The sequence below is a fragment of the Brienomyrus brachyistius genome, chromosome 12 (genome assembly GCF_023856365.1).
Source record: "Brienomyrus brachyistius isolate T26 chromosome 12, BBRACH_0.4, whole genome shotgun sequence".
Classification (NCBI taxonomy): Eukaryota; Metazoa; Chordata; class Actinopteri; order Osteoglossiformes; family Mormyridae; genus Brienomyrus; species Brienomyrus brachyistius.
This window is the reverse complement of record NC_064544.1, coordinates 2,540,361-2,552,403: the sequence shown is the minus strand read 5'-3', so window position 1 is coordinate 2,552,403 and position 12,043 is coordinate 2,540,361. Positions and strand designations below refer to the sequence as shown.

Below are 12,043 nucleotides of genomic sequence, written 5' to 3'. Positions count from 1 at the left end.
AGCCATGCAATGACATTCGAATCACAGACAGCTTCCCAGCCATCTGAAGCGAACGTTAAACACAAGGCTGCCAACTCTCACGCATCTGGTTTTAAATTCTCCTGCTCGCGCAAGAAATCTTAAGGCATGTCCATACCGTTTCATTATAAACCTAAAATTAGCTACATCAAAAGCGTTGGGGTAGTTTGCAAACCTTAGACCATTTACAAGGTAATAAAACTGTTACGTACATGTAAATGCGCGTGCATGCGAGTAGAGAATATCTCACGCCAGCCAGCTGACCAAAGCTGGCAGCTAAGTCCCAGTCTGAAAAAAAACGTAGTTAATGTAAAAGGTAGCCCCAAAAAGCGACACCCGCTAACACTTATCTGACGAAGATTTGTCAAAAGAGAAAATAATGTGCATAAGATATGACACATGAAAATTGCATTATAATTCTTAGTGCTGTTAAAACCTAAACGAGTAGCTCTAGATTTAACTGGTGATCCATCAGCAATGATTCTAGGGTTTAACCTTTGAATTATTTCATCTAAAGCTCTTAAGATGAAATGCACACTGGAAAACGGATGGAGGGATTATCATATACACACAATTATTTCTGAATTTGTTTTGAATTTCGTGTTCTTTAACGATGATTAATTAAAAGTTCATGTGGGAATTAACAGAGCGCTTTCACAGTCCTCAGTACTGACTCCGCGACGAAAATGTTTCTAAATTTGAAACTAATGGTGGGATTTTCTAACTGTACCTTAGGCTACTAAGCCGAGGGCAGATGTAGCATCTTCTAATGTACTTGAGCCTCTTGTGTTGGACTTAAGGTCCATAAACATGCTCATCGGGCCCTAAGTACGGAGGGACCGTAAATGTTAAGACAGATTCAAATGCAAAGTAATAATCATGAATCGAGAATGATAGTAATAGATTAATGTAAACTGTACATTAATTATTATTATTATTATTATTATTATTATTATTAATAATAAAATTAGGCCTATTTTGTACTCAATATTATTTTCGTTTAATTTTAAGGAAATACCACCATACACGTGCGGCTGTGTAATCGCGTTTGTCTTTTTGTCTCGATGCTTTTCGTGGGTTTTTGTGGCTGGTATGTTTGAGCGAACCAGGAAACCATAATCTTTTTGAATTATATATCTGCTAGTATTTTGGAAATGGTTATTTATTGAAACGTAACACAGGTGGCTCAAACGTGTAGCGGCTAACATATCACTATGAATAGATGTTTGTTGTTTTAGTTAATTGGCCTGTCTACCAAGGGCAACTTTGTACTTTGAAAAAAGCACTAAAAGCGTTGGGGTAGTTTGCAAACCCTAAAGACTGTTTACAAGGTAATGAAACTGTTACGTGCATGTAAACCATGCAGCTAGTTGACCAAACTTGGTAACTGGCCTGAATCTATAAACGTAGCTACCAAGATCTTCGTTGGCAGACAAAGGTATGTGTGTGCAGGATTCTGTTATCATTATTAACTAATTTAATTAGACTAACTTAGGAAACCGTTAGTTTGTAATTATCTGCCTTGGCTTAGGTTTTACTTTTTAAAGTAAGTTTTTGGTGTATATATTTATTGTTATGATAAATCTATATATAAACATTTGATAATGGCTATTTACATCAATAATTGTTGTTCAAGTTAGCTATAGCTAATTTATATTCGATTCCTGGTATCGATAATTTTGACTGGTGTTAGTGTATACAATAAAATAGCTAGGGGAGGCTTGAGGATTCAGTGATTTACTTGCGTTAAATTATCATGCGGTTAAAACTTTTCCCACTCAGATATGGAAGTGCACCTTCGAATCCCAGAGATACTGACCCTGTCATCGGCAATAAGAAGTACATGTCCCTCACTGGACCATACAAACAAGGGTGCTGGTGCACGAGGCAGCATTAATACTTGGCCATTTGAATACACGCTGAAAGCTGAGAGCCCGCGTGCACCAGGCCTTCGCTGACGTAAAGCTTAAAATCTCTCGTGGGAGACGGCGAGCTCGGTAGGCGGTCTGCTTCCTGCCTTCGCATGTGGATCCGTCGAGAACGACGACTCTGTTTCTCCGCAGGAGGTAACGTGGTACCCTGAAGTCTGTCCCAATCTAAACCAATCATTGCTGCATTGAACTCAGAGTCTTCTTCCCTCATTCTGTCCTTGTAAGATGGATATGCATTGTGACAATTATGCTGACACTGCCACACTTACTGTAACCGAGCCTGTGAACGGGGTCTGCAAGATACCGTCAAGTTCTCGCTTGTTTCTGGAACTTCCACGGAGCGGAAGGACTGGCCATTAAAACTGGCAGCGCACCTGCTCTGTTCTCGTGTCAAATGACTGTAAGCATCTGTAGCGCGAGATATTTATTTTGTGGTCAGTAAATTATCTAAACTGTTTTAGTGCCATAGGATTAATTTTACTTATGTTAATAAACTTGTCTTTCTCATACAGAGAAAATATAAAGCTGTATTTTATTAACGTGTTCATTAATTTATCTTTGTTATTTAATTTAATCAGTGTGACACTGTCAGGGGCAAATGAAGGAAATCATGCTAGCAGAGCAATAATTTATTACACTGTTACATGCTGCTGTGTCCATGCGCTGTTGTGTTTGTCACCCTGCGCCTTTGTGGGTCCATCCCTCCCTTCTAGCTCTTTGCCGATCCTCTCATTACAGTCTCGTCCATCCGCTCCGTTGTAGATCTTCCTTTTTTGGTACCTTGGTCTCAGGTTTCGCAGTTTGCTTGGTTTCCTGGATTTTGTTTTTCGTCTGACCGGCTGTGATTTTCACTTTTATTTATTTTTAGATTGGGATAAAATAAGACAGGTTGGATGTTCACTAAGTTACTCTGAAGTTATTTGGCCTAGGTTACTCCAGGGGCCTGTATCACAGAGCAGGATTTCTTGCAGATATGTTTTCAGATTTAAGGTAGTCTGGGCTAAATGTGAGTGAATGAAGAAAGTTCATTTACCCCAGACTACCTTAAATCCAACAAGTTATCTGGCTAAGCAAGAAATCTGGCTTTGTGATTCAGGCCCCTGAAACCCATTGCTGTTGTGTTGTTGTCCTTTGGGTGTGAGTGTGTGTAGTACTACCTCTGTTTTCAGTACAGCCACCTCAATTTACAATCCTTTCACCCACAAACACCTTTCTTTTATGCCTCATTCAGACATTGAGTTGTCACATATAGTACCAGTCAAAAGCTTGGACACGACTGCCATAGAAAAATTTAATTATAATACAACACTTTAGAATACTTATGAAGACACCAAAACTATAAACCAACACTGATCACACTCACTGACTGCTTTCTCTTCCCCCTCTGGTCAAACTCCTCCTAAACCATCTGTACCGTGCAGGTCAGGTGGCCAGGTCATGTGATGCGATACCATCACACTGCTTTGTAGGCGGCTTGGCGTGTCCAAACTTTTGACTGGTACTGTACACCACTATTCAAAGACCAGTAGTATGGTTTTTTATTTTATTTGTCAGTAAATCCCAAATAAACATTGCAGCCATGGTTCATCTATAGAACGCTAATTTTTAATTCCCTTATGAGATTGCTTCTGTCACTTGTCTGGGGTACCGTTTGCTGGGTAATCTACCGAGGATTCCCATTCTAGTAAACATAGCTGGCTGTGAAGAGAGATTGGGTTGCAGCCTGGTTGCTTTCACCTGTAGGCTTGTATTCTCCCTTTGATGCCAGGCCATTAATCTGAGGAAGACAAACAGCAACTGTAAATATTATCTTTAAAATGTATCAAAAGGTGCAGTAAACCAGTGACTCCCACAAATGCTCAGAAATACTCACACAAAAATGTTCTGAGGGCAGAAAGAAAAATGACTGGTTATCTCTCAGAGCCAATCAGATAGTAGAGGAGGTGGGTCCAAGCAACTAAAGGAGGCAGGAACAACCAATGAGATGTCTTGGTCCCTTCTCCTCTAGCTGCTTGGACTCACCTCCTCTATAATGAGAACCAATCATTTTTTTGTTCCATCGTCAAAGCATTTTTATGTACGAAATTCCCATGAGCTTATAGCACCTCCCCCTCAGTATTAACCTGATTACCTTGGCTCGTGTGCAAAAGGCATTTTGTGCAGCCTGTTTGTTCTCCTGCTTGCCTTTCCAGGCAGACAGAGCAGAAGCCTGCAGGGCACGGCCGTACGAAAATGTCAGCTTCCAGGGTCGGTGGAGGGGCATTTGATTTATGGCATTAAGGTTGAGAGAGGCCTCCTCTTCACTCTGGCCTCCAGACAGGAAGCAAATACCTGTTGGCAAAATGAAGCAAAACAAAACAGAACTGAGAAATACTGTAATGACAGTACAGTCAAGGCATCCCATTACACAGCGAGCTTCTGTTAGATCCTGAGAAAAATCTGCACCGTTTCCAATTTGGCTGCCTTTTCAATGCCTAAGCATTTAACTTTATTATCCTGATATTCTCCCGCCCCTCTTACCAGGCACAGCGGCGGGTACTGTACGCCTCAGGGCTGTAACTGTTGCCATCGCGACCTCTTCAGAGGTGAACTTCTTAGGACACGAATGCCCTGCAGTGACCATGTTAGGCTTCAACAGGGTGCCTTCCAGGTAGACATGATGGTCAGAGAGGGCCTTGTAAACAGCCGCCAGCACCTGGAAGGATCCCCAGAGTGAAGTCGAACATCCGACGCAACGTTAGCAGCGACAGCTAAAGACGAATAAGCAGATACGAGCGCGGACCTTTTCAGTAACATACTGACACCGCTTCAAGTCATGGTCTCCATCGGGCAAGATCTCGGGCTCCACAATAGGAACCAAGCCATTCTGCGGTAGAGTAAAGGAGGATTATCAGGGGATTCTGCATGGAATGGGATGAATTCATTTTAATACAAATTTTCACAAAAAATACATAATAAGTTAATATAAGGTTTCAATTGGAAGTGTATTTCAGTGTAATAACATACAGATACCTGACGTATTACAGTATCAGATTGTGTGACAGCTTCATACCACAAGCCATCAGAATTCTTAATGCTAAACATTCATGAATCTCTGCCTAAGCAAATGTCATTCCGGTGCACTATCATTTACCTCATAATTACTCCATTATTAAACTCTCAATTGGCACGTGCACTTTACTTATAATTCTCAACCAATGCTGCTATAACCTCCTTATATGCAATAATTTGTGACCCAGCATGGCGCTAAGTGGCTCTCTGTCACACTATGCCAGTCATTCTATATTTATATTCATATACAGAAACACCTCAATGCCCCATGGCCTTATATTGCATAATGTTGCAGTGTTCAATGTTTCGTGTTGGTCTTGTCCGTGTGCATGTTGTACGCTCGTTATACGTCAATGTAAATACGTCATGCACTCCTGCTCTATGGAGAAACTTTGGCTCATCAGACTATGTAGGTGGACACAGCTGCTGATAACAATAAAGTACCTTGAACCTTGAAATACAGTTTTGGCACAAATACAACGATCCTTTGTAAAGTAAAACAAAGCCCAATGATTTGTGCATTTTTGTTAAAGGTCCACATTTTACACTGTGCAAATGCTTGGTTACCGTCAGCCCGAAAGTAACGCCGCTTAGTTCACCTGCGGTATCGGCCGGTCGGACTGCACATGAACGACACGAGCAGGGGGGGCGAGAGACACGCACCTGCTGGCAGATGCTGGCGTATCTCGCCAGCACATTGGCGTTCTCGGCCACCGCAAGGGCCGACGGACAGCCGTCGGAGATCTTCAGCACACTCCGCCACTTGGCGAAGTCACACCCATCTTTCTTGTACTGGGCACAGCGCTCCGCCAAACCGTCGAGCCCTGCAAAGCAGAGCCGCAGCAATGCACTACGCACTTCTACCCACAGTACATATTTGATAAAAAAAAAAAAAACAATGCTTGACATATAGATTCTGAATTTCAATTTTCAAGCCGACAGGGCTGCATGAATATTGGATTCACGTATGCGATAAAAAACTGATAAAAACAATAAACACGAAACACATCAAAAGACTGATGGTTATCAGCATCAAAAGATATTGGTTATTTGCAGTACGAAAGGACAGAAAATGACATCCACCTTGTGTCGTCGTCTCCCCATCTGTCCCATTCAGTCCGGCTGTTCCTTTGTCCACCTATAAATGACACCGAATCAGCACCTGACGACGGCAGACAGCTGCAGATCGCGAGGGATGTGCCAGTCGCCCGCTTACCTTGATGCCCACCACGATGCCCTTCTCCTTAACGAGCTTAGGGAACGGAACCCCCTTGTCAGACTTCTGGTACAGAGTTTCATGAAAGAAGATGACTCCGCCTATGCTGTTGGCAATCGAGGAATCGACGGAAAAGAGCAGGTTGCGGAAGAAGCGCCGGTTCTCTTCGTTATTCTCCACGTTTATCTTCTGAAGGCGCTTTCCCATAGTACCTGGAGAATGGAAGGGGGGGAGCAATGAAATGCAGGGGTACCCTGGCAGATTCAAGGGGGGGCACCACCTTACAGGGGCCACTGGGTGCGGGGGGCACGATTCAGGGGGGACCCGAATTTCCAGCGATGCCCCAAGGGGTCACATGGCCAGCTCAGCAATGCCAATAGCACACTTGAGCATCGCCTTTGATATGACCCAACGCTTCAAAATAAAAGTTCCTCCTGTATCTGGAGATCCGCCCCACATTTTAACGCAGTTTTGCGCTCACCAACAGACTCATCTGCTGCAAGGATGCCCTTTCCAGGAGCAACAATGCGCTGGGCAATGGTGGAGAGCTCCTTCTTCTGCTCCGGAGAGAGTGACGGATACTGGTGAGTCATCCTACAAAATAAAAGCACCCATATTACGAATAGTTGTTGTACCCGATAAGCCAGTCTAGTGAATGCAGTAAGACATAAACCGCACAATGTACATCTTATAATTTCCGTTTCACAATTAACTTGAGTGCATCATCGATGTGGGTCTACGTGAATATCTGTGTCCTCAGCGCATTCCTTCCGTCATCAGTGTGCCTTTGTCAATGTTTGCCTTGTGTGCGCCGCGAACTTCAGCCTAATGGGCGAACGTGTCAGCATTTCCAGACAAACAAGTTCACAGTTCACCGCGAAAGGCCGAAGTCTATGCAAGTTTGGTCAGGAAAAAAAACATTCTGCATAAGTAAAGTGCTGCACTATCAAAGTTAAAATTCCACAAGTTGCCTAAAACTCAATATATTACGTGGCGGCTGTCATGCTAGGTAACTAACGTACAAAATCGAGCCGATCTAATGTTTACTTAGTAAGAAATTGCTTAAATCAATAATCGTGCATTTCGACATGGAAAGTGTTACGCACGAGAACAACCTTGCATTTCTTTTCAAAAGCAAAGACTCGGTTATATTTATCTTCAAAATTTGGTTTCTTTTATCATTTCATTTTAAACACATTTTACCGAACTGGAAAGGAAATTTCGCCAAAAACCGTAGAAAACTGAAACGTGTTCTAGATCCATAATACATTCGCGTGCCTAGTTCGTCCACTTCAGAAATACTCGAACTACTTGTCATTCTACTGCATGCACTTAATTACAATTCAGCAAGTTAACTTTGCAACAAGATCAAACAACCATTTACCTAAATATGATTCAGCAGGTATTAAAAAGAACATAAGGCTTACTTATAGAATTCTTGACTGCGATTGCTGAAATAAGAACGCCGTGCTTACTTAAAGCTTCCACTGCAGTTCACACAAACTGGGAAGAGGCACCTGGACTGACGCGCTATTTAAGAAAAAACCCCAAAGCTGCAGATGACAGGAGAGGTGTCACGTGGCGAAGGCGGATGGCGGCTCGAGAATTTCACTGGCCAGCAGATCCTGAAATGGGAGTGGTTTGACTTTCTTTTTTTTAATCAAAATGTTAAATTATGCTAGAAGAATAAGTCTAGTCTCCACTCATCCAGTCAAAAGAATTTGTGAAGTTTGCACTGACTTTCTGTAAGTTAAACATTCTTTAAATGCTTTCTCGTGGCGCGTATACAATATAAATATACACATTGCTATTTCCAAATAAACAATAATACGTAGGCCTGTGTGCTAATTCTGCATAATTCATTGACAAATAAATAATTAATTCGTGCTTAGTTTTTTTTTCTTTCCTATTTACATTATTTAGTTGTCGGTGAATACGTGTAATAGACACACATTTTAATAACTCCTTCTTCAAGTACGCTTTAGCCGAACAAGACCCCTTTACACAGTTTTTACATAGTTCTGTGTTGAGTTTAAATCTTAACTGACCTCAAGCAGTGATTTCAATAAAGCATATTGCAACACCGAAAGAAGACATATGTGGCAATACCTGCCTCGAGTTTGAGGTTTCAATTGATTAGATTGATTTGGGAGAAAATTTTTGAAATGCTCATGATGTGAAAAGTGAGTGCAATGTACATTACGTTATACGATGGCGCAATAAAACATGAACGACTGTCTAGCTCACAACAACCGAAAAAGGTACCTTGTCTACTCTGACTCTTGGATCCCAAAGCTGAATATCAAAAGGAAGCTCATTTAATATTTTATATTAAATATATTTGGCATTTTATATTAAATGAATAGCATCACCGCCGACTCCCCCAGTCCGAGGCAAAGTGAAATTGGCTGGCAAGTCGGCGCTCCCACTTTAGTCGGCTGCCTTTACCTCTACATGCTTATGTAACCCGGCCCTAAGTGCCGCGCCGTTTATCCACTCTGCGTTGTGTTCTGTGCGTAAGGGACTGAATCGCAGATGTTTTATTGCTCAAACGCTGAAATAATAACACACGGCATGAGCTGTGTGAGCAGAGCGTCCCGTACCCCGGGCTCCCCTCCGGCCACGTTAGAAGAGCTTTTTTCCCCTTACCTTTTTGCACTTTTAACATAACAAAATAAAATAAAAAAAAGGTACAAAAAAAAAAACAATTTATTAATCAGTTAAATAAATCACTTGAAACAAATGCAACCATTAACACACATACATATTTACCTACACATACATAAAAACACACATATAATTATCCATAACCTTTTTATAATTAATACATGTCTAACACATATTTAATAGGTACACATTAATGAATACCTCATTTTATTTTGCTCGACAAAACAGACAGCGCCACAGTTCAAGTTGAAATGGAATACAGCAAATAACACTTCAGGCAGGTTTTACGTCATTGAAACAAAAACTTCTCAATACCTGAAATATTAAAACAAAACATGAGCTGTGTGAGCAGAGCGTCCTGTCCACCTGGCTCCCCTGATGAAAGAGCGAAATGCACGTCATGAACGTGGAACCGCACCATCTCCTCAGCATGCCGGTAAGCTAGCACGCTAATATGCGACCGTCGAGACGAAACTTCATGAGAACTTAAATGATCAAAACCAATTTGCCACAGGATTTATACAAGACCAAACATGCGTTACACAGAACAAAATAATGGCTTGGTTCGCCCTCGAATTTCGTTTTTTAATCCATATTGTTAACTCTGGACCAGTTCACACAAAAGATCTCATCTTATGGTTCAGTTAGAAAACTATCCGTCAAGCAGATTTAAAGCAGTAGGGAAGGTTGATCCTTCAACCCTTCCTACTCTTCAAGAACACTGAGGTGCAGTCTACACCCCATTTTAATTGGTCCCCTGAAATTCAAGCTGAGTCTTAACCAATTATGCTTTCCGCATAGTGACAAGAAAACCTTTTATGCTACAGACTGAACTTTCTGCAATGGTTAGAGACCCCATACAATGAGGTTTTTGGACCATATTTTCTATAAGCCTATTGACTCTTGTGACTACTCTCCCAGCCCTTGTAACTACAATGCTCTACACCGTAACCTGATCAGAGTCTTGTCTGTGCAAATCGGAAGGTGGTTCATTGTGGTGATGAGTGAAGGTCTGAAACCTGTCAAGGTCAGAAACAGGAACAATCTTCATTTCTGCAGAGTCACCATCAGGAACAAGAACTGTGTCAGTCTGTGCTCCACTGGAGTCAATGGGACAACTTACTTGAGTGGGAACTGTGTCCGACTTGTTCTCTCCATGGTCAACCAAAGAACTGACTGAAGTAGGAACCATGTCAGGATGCGTGTTGGGTGGGCCAGCGAATTATATAGCCCAGTGATTCCCAACCGGGGGTACGCGTACCCCTAGTGGTACGCGAGCACATTACAGGGGGTACGTGGAAAAAAAATTTATATTTAATTTCCCTGATGATGGGTAAATATTATCAGCCATTCCATTAGCTGTGCCCTGGTATAGAAAGAAAATCTATCTGGGATGTGTTGCTTAATGAATTAAATGTTCAAGTTATGGAGATTTAATAAAATGTTTTAAATTTGATAATCAGTTGTACGTTCTACTTTTATTGAATCATCAACACATTTGACAAAGGGGGTACTTGTGGTATGAGAAAATCTCTCAGGGGGTACACAATTCAAAAAAGGTTGGGAAACACTGATATAGCCTCTTGTCGTCCTGTATCTTGTGAAACAAGCTCTTCTGCCACAGGATCCCCGTCAACACTACGATCAGCATGGGAAAGTACCCACAAGGACGTCCGTGTTTGAGAAGTTTCTCTGTCCAAGCTACTAAGCTCGCCTAGTTTTCCACAAACACTGAGATCATCAGCAGCAAATGAGTCATCCAATGAATGACTTGCAGTGTATCCTGGACAGGAAGAAAAGTCACATCCAACAAAAAGTTTCTGTGCAGAACCCACAGCATCTCTGATCTCGTAGATACGGGTTTTGGGGTGTCTCTCAACAACCGTATACACCGCAGGCTCCCATTTGTCCACTAGTTTCTTCTTGCCCTGCTCTCCTTTGTTGGCAAGTAGCATCCAATCTCCGACCTGCAGAGACACCTTTAACCCTCTTATTGTACTGATGAGCCTGACATTCTTGTTCTTTGACGGTGTGCTGCTGAGCGATTCTGGCAGCTTCCATCAGGTATGACAGAAGGGTCTTAGAGTAGCTGCTGAAATCAGTCAAAACAGGATCAAACATGACAGTCTTAAATAAAATGTCCACTGGAAGTCTTGGGACACGCCCGAGCATCAGGTAGAATGGTGCATAAGCTGTAGTCCCAAGAGTGAGGTTAAACCGTTCTGTGCCTCCATTACCTATGGGGTGATAGGCTGTGGTATGAGACGTGGAAACGCCAGACAGCTGCAGCAGTTCAGACACCAGTTTACTCTCAAAACTGGGTCCCTGGTCTGAATGAGTGCACTGAGGGAAACCCTATACACAAAAAATACAGTCCTACAACTTTCTGGCAACTTGCTTGGTAGTCTGATTCTTACACGGAAAGGCAAATGCCATCTTTGTGAAGTGGTCAGGTGCCACAAGCACATCAGCTGAGCTTTTATTTCTGTCTACAGCAGACCGAAAATCAATGCAGACGAGTTCCATTGGAGCAGAGGACCTTATGCTCTCCAAAGGGGCTCATGCCGCAGGCTCCGGAGTCTTGGCAAGCACACACCTCTCACAGCATCGAGCATATTCCTTCACATCCCTCTCCATGTTAGCAGGACAGTGATTTTTCTGGCTCAAGTGAAGAGTCCTAACTTGACCTTGGTGTCCTGCCAAATCATGAACTCCTTCCAATGCCCTGCTCCGCAAACTCATGGGCAACACCAACTGAAACCTTTTGGTTTTACTCACAGGGCTTCTTGTCTCCCTGCACAAAATCCCATCCCGTACTCTAAGCTCATCCCAGTGCTTCAGCATGGCCAGTGATCTTGCATCCATACCACGTCTCTCTCATCTGGAGGGACGCCTTTTGCAATCACAAATGGCAGAACACTGGAGATAATAGGATCCTGGAGTTGGTGACCTTCCAGTTCTTGCAAGGTAAGTGAGGGCAAGGTATCTTGACCAAATGATTGGAGCTGTTGAACATGTTGGATAAGGCAGATGGCCCTATTCGTTGCATTACTCTCCCAATCACTGTGATGTAACAATGCAGCCTTGACCTCAGATATGCTACAAGAACTTACTGAAATGAGAGCAGGTATCGATTGCTGAACTATCTTAAGTTGTTGGT

At 42.4% G+C, this 12,043-nt stretch overlaps 1 protein-coding gene across 3 annotated transcripts; it reads right to left on the bottom strand.

Annotated features, from left to right (window-relative positions):
• Positions 1-3,478: 3,478 nt before the first annotated feature.
• aldob (aldolase b, fructose-bisphosphate) lies at positions 3,479-7,783 on the bottom strand. Of its 3 annotated transcripts, none has more exons than XM_048970649.1 (9): positions 7,644-7,783; positions 6,698-6,810; positions 6,217-6,428; positions 6,084-6,138; positions 5,664-5,824; positions 4,732-4,815; positions 4,470-4,644; positions 4,081-4,280; positions 3,479-3,726 (listed from the first exon to the last, which is right to left on the bottom strand). In XM_048970649.1, exons 2-9 carry the CDS (start codon positions 6,807-6,809, stop codon positions 3,631-3,633), a joined length of 1,095 nt encoding a protein of 364 aa, XP_048826606.1. In that variant the 5' UTR covers position 6,810; positions 7,644-7,783; the 3' UTR covers positions 3,479-3,630. The 3 variants fall into 3 exon arrangements, with proteins under 3 accessions (XP_048826606.1, XP_048826607.1, XP_048826608.1); XM_048970650.1 differs by having other exon boundaries at positions 7,601-7,731; XM_048970651.1 differs by having other exon boundaries at positions 7,692-7,730.
• Positions 7,784-12,043: the final 4,260 nt, after the last annotated feature.

Coding starts and splice junctions, on each gene's coding strand:
- aldob (XM_048970649.1), bottom strand. CDS start 6,809: ATGACTCACCAGTATCCGTCACTCTCTCCGGAGCAGAAGAAGGAGCTC. Junction 6,429..6,697: donor TGCAGCAGATGAGTCTGTTG/GTGAGCGCAAAA, acceptor TCCATTCTCCAG/GTACTATGGGAAAGCGCCTT. Junction 6,139..6,216: donor GCATCGTGGTGGGCATCAAG/GTAAGCGGGCGA, acceptor TGTCATTTATAG/GTGGACAAAGGAACAGCCGG.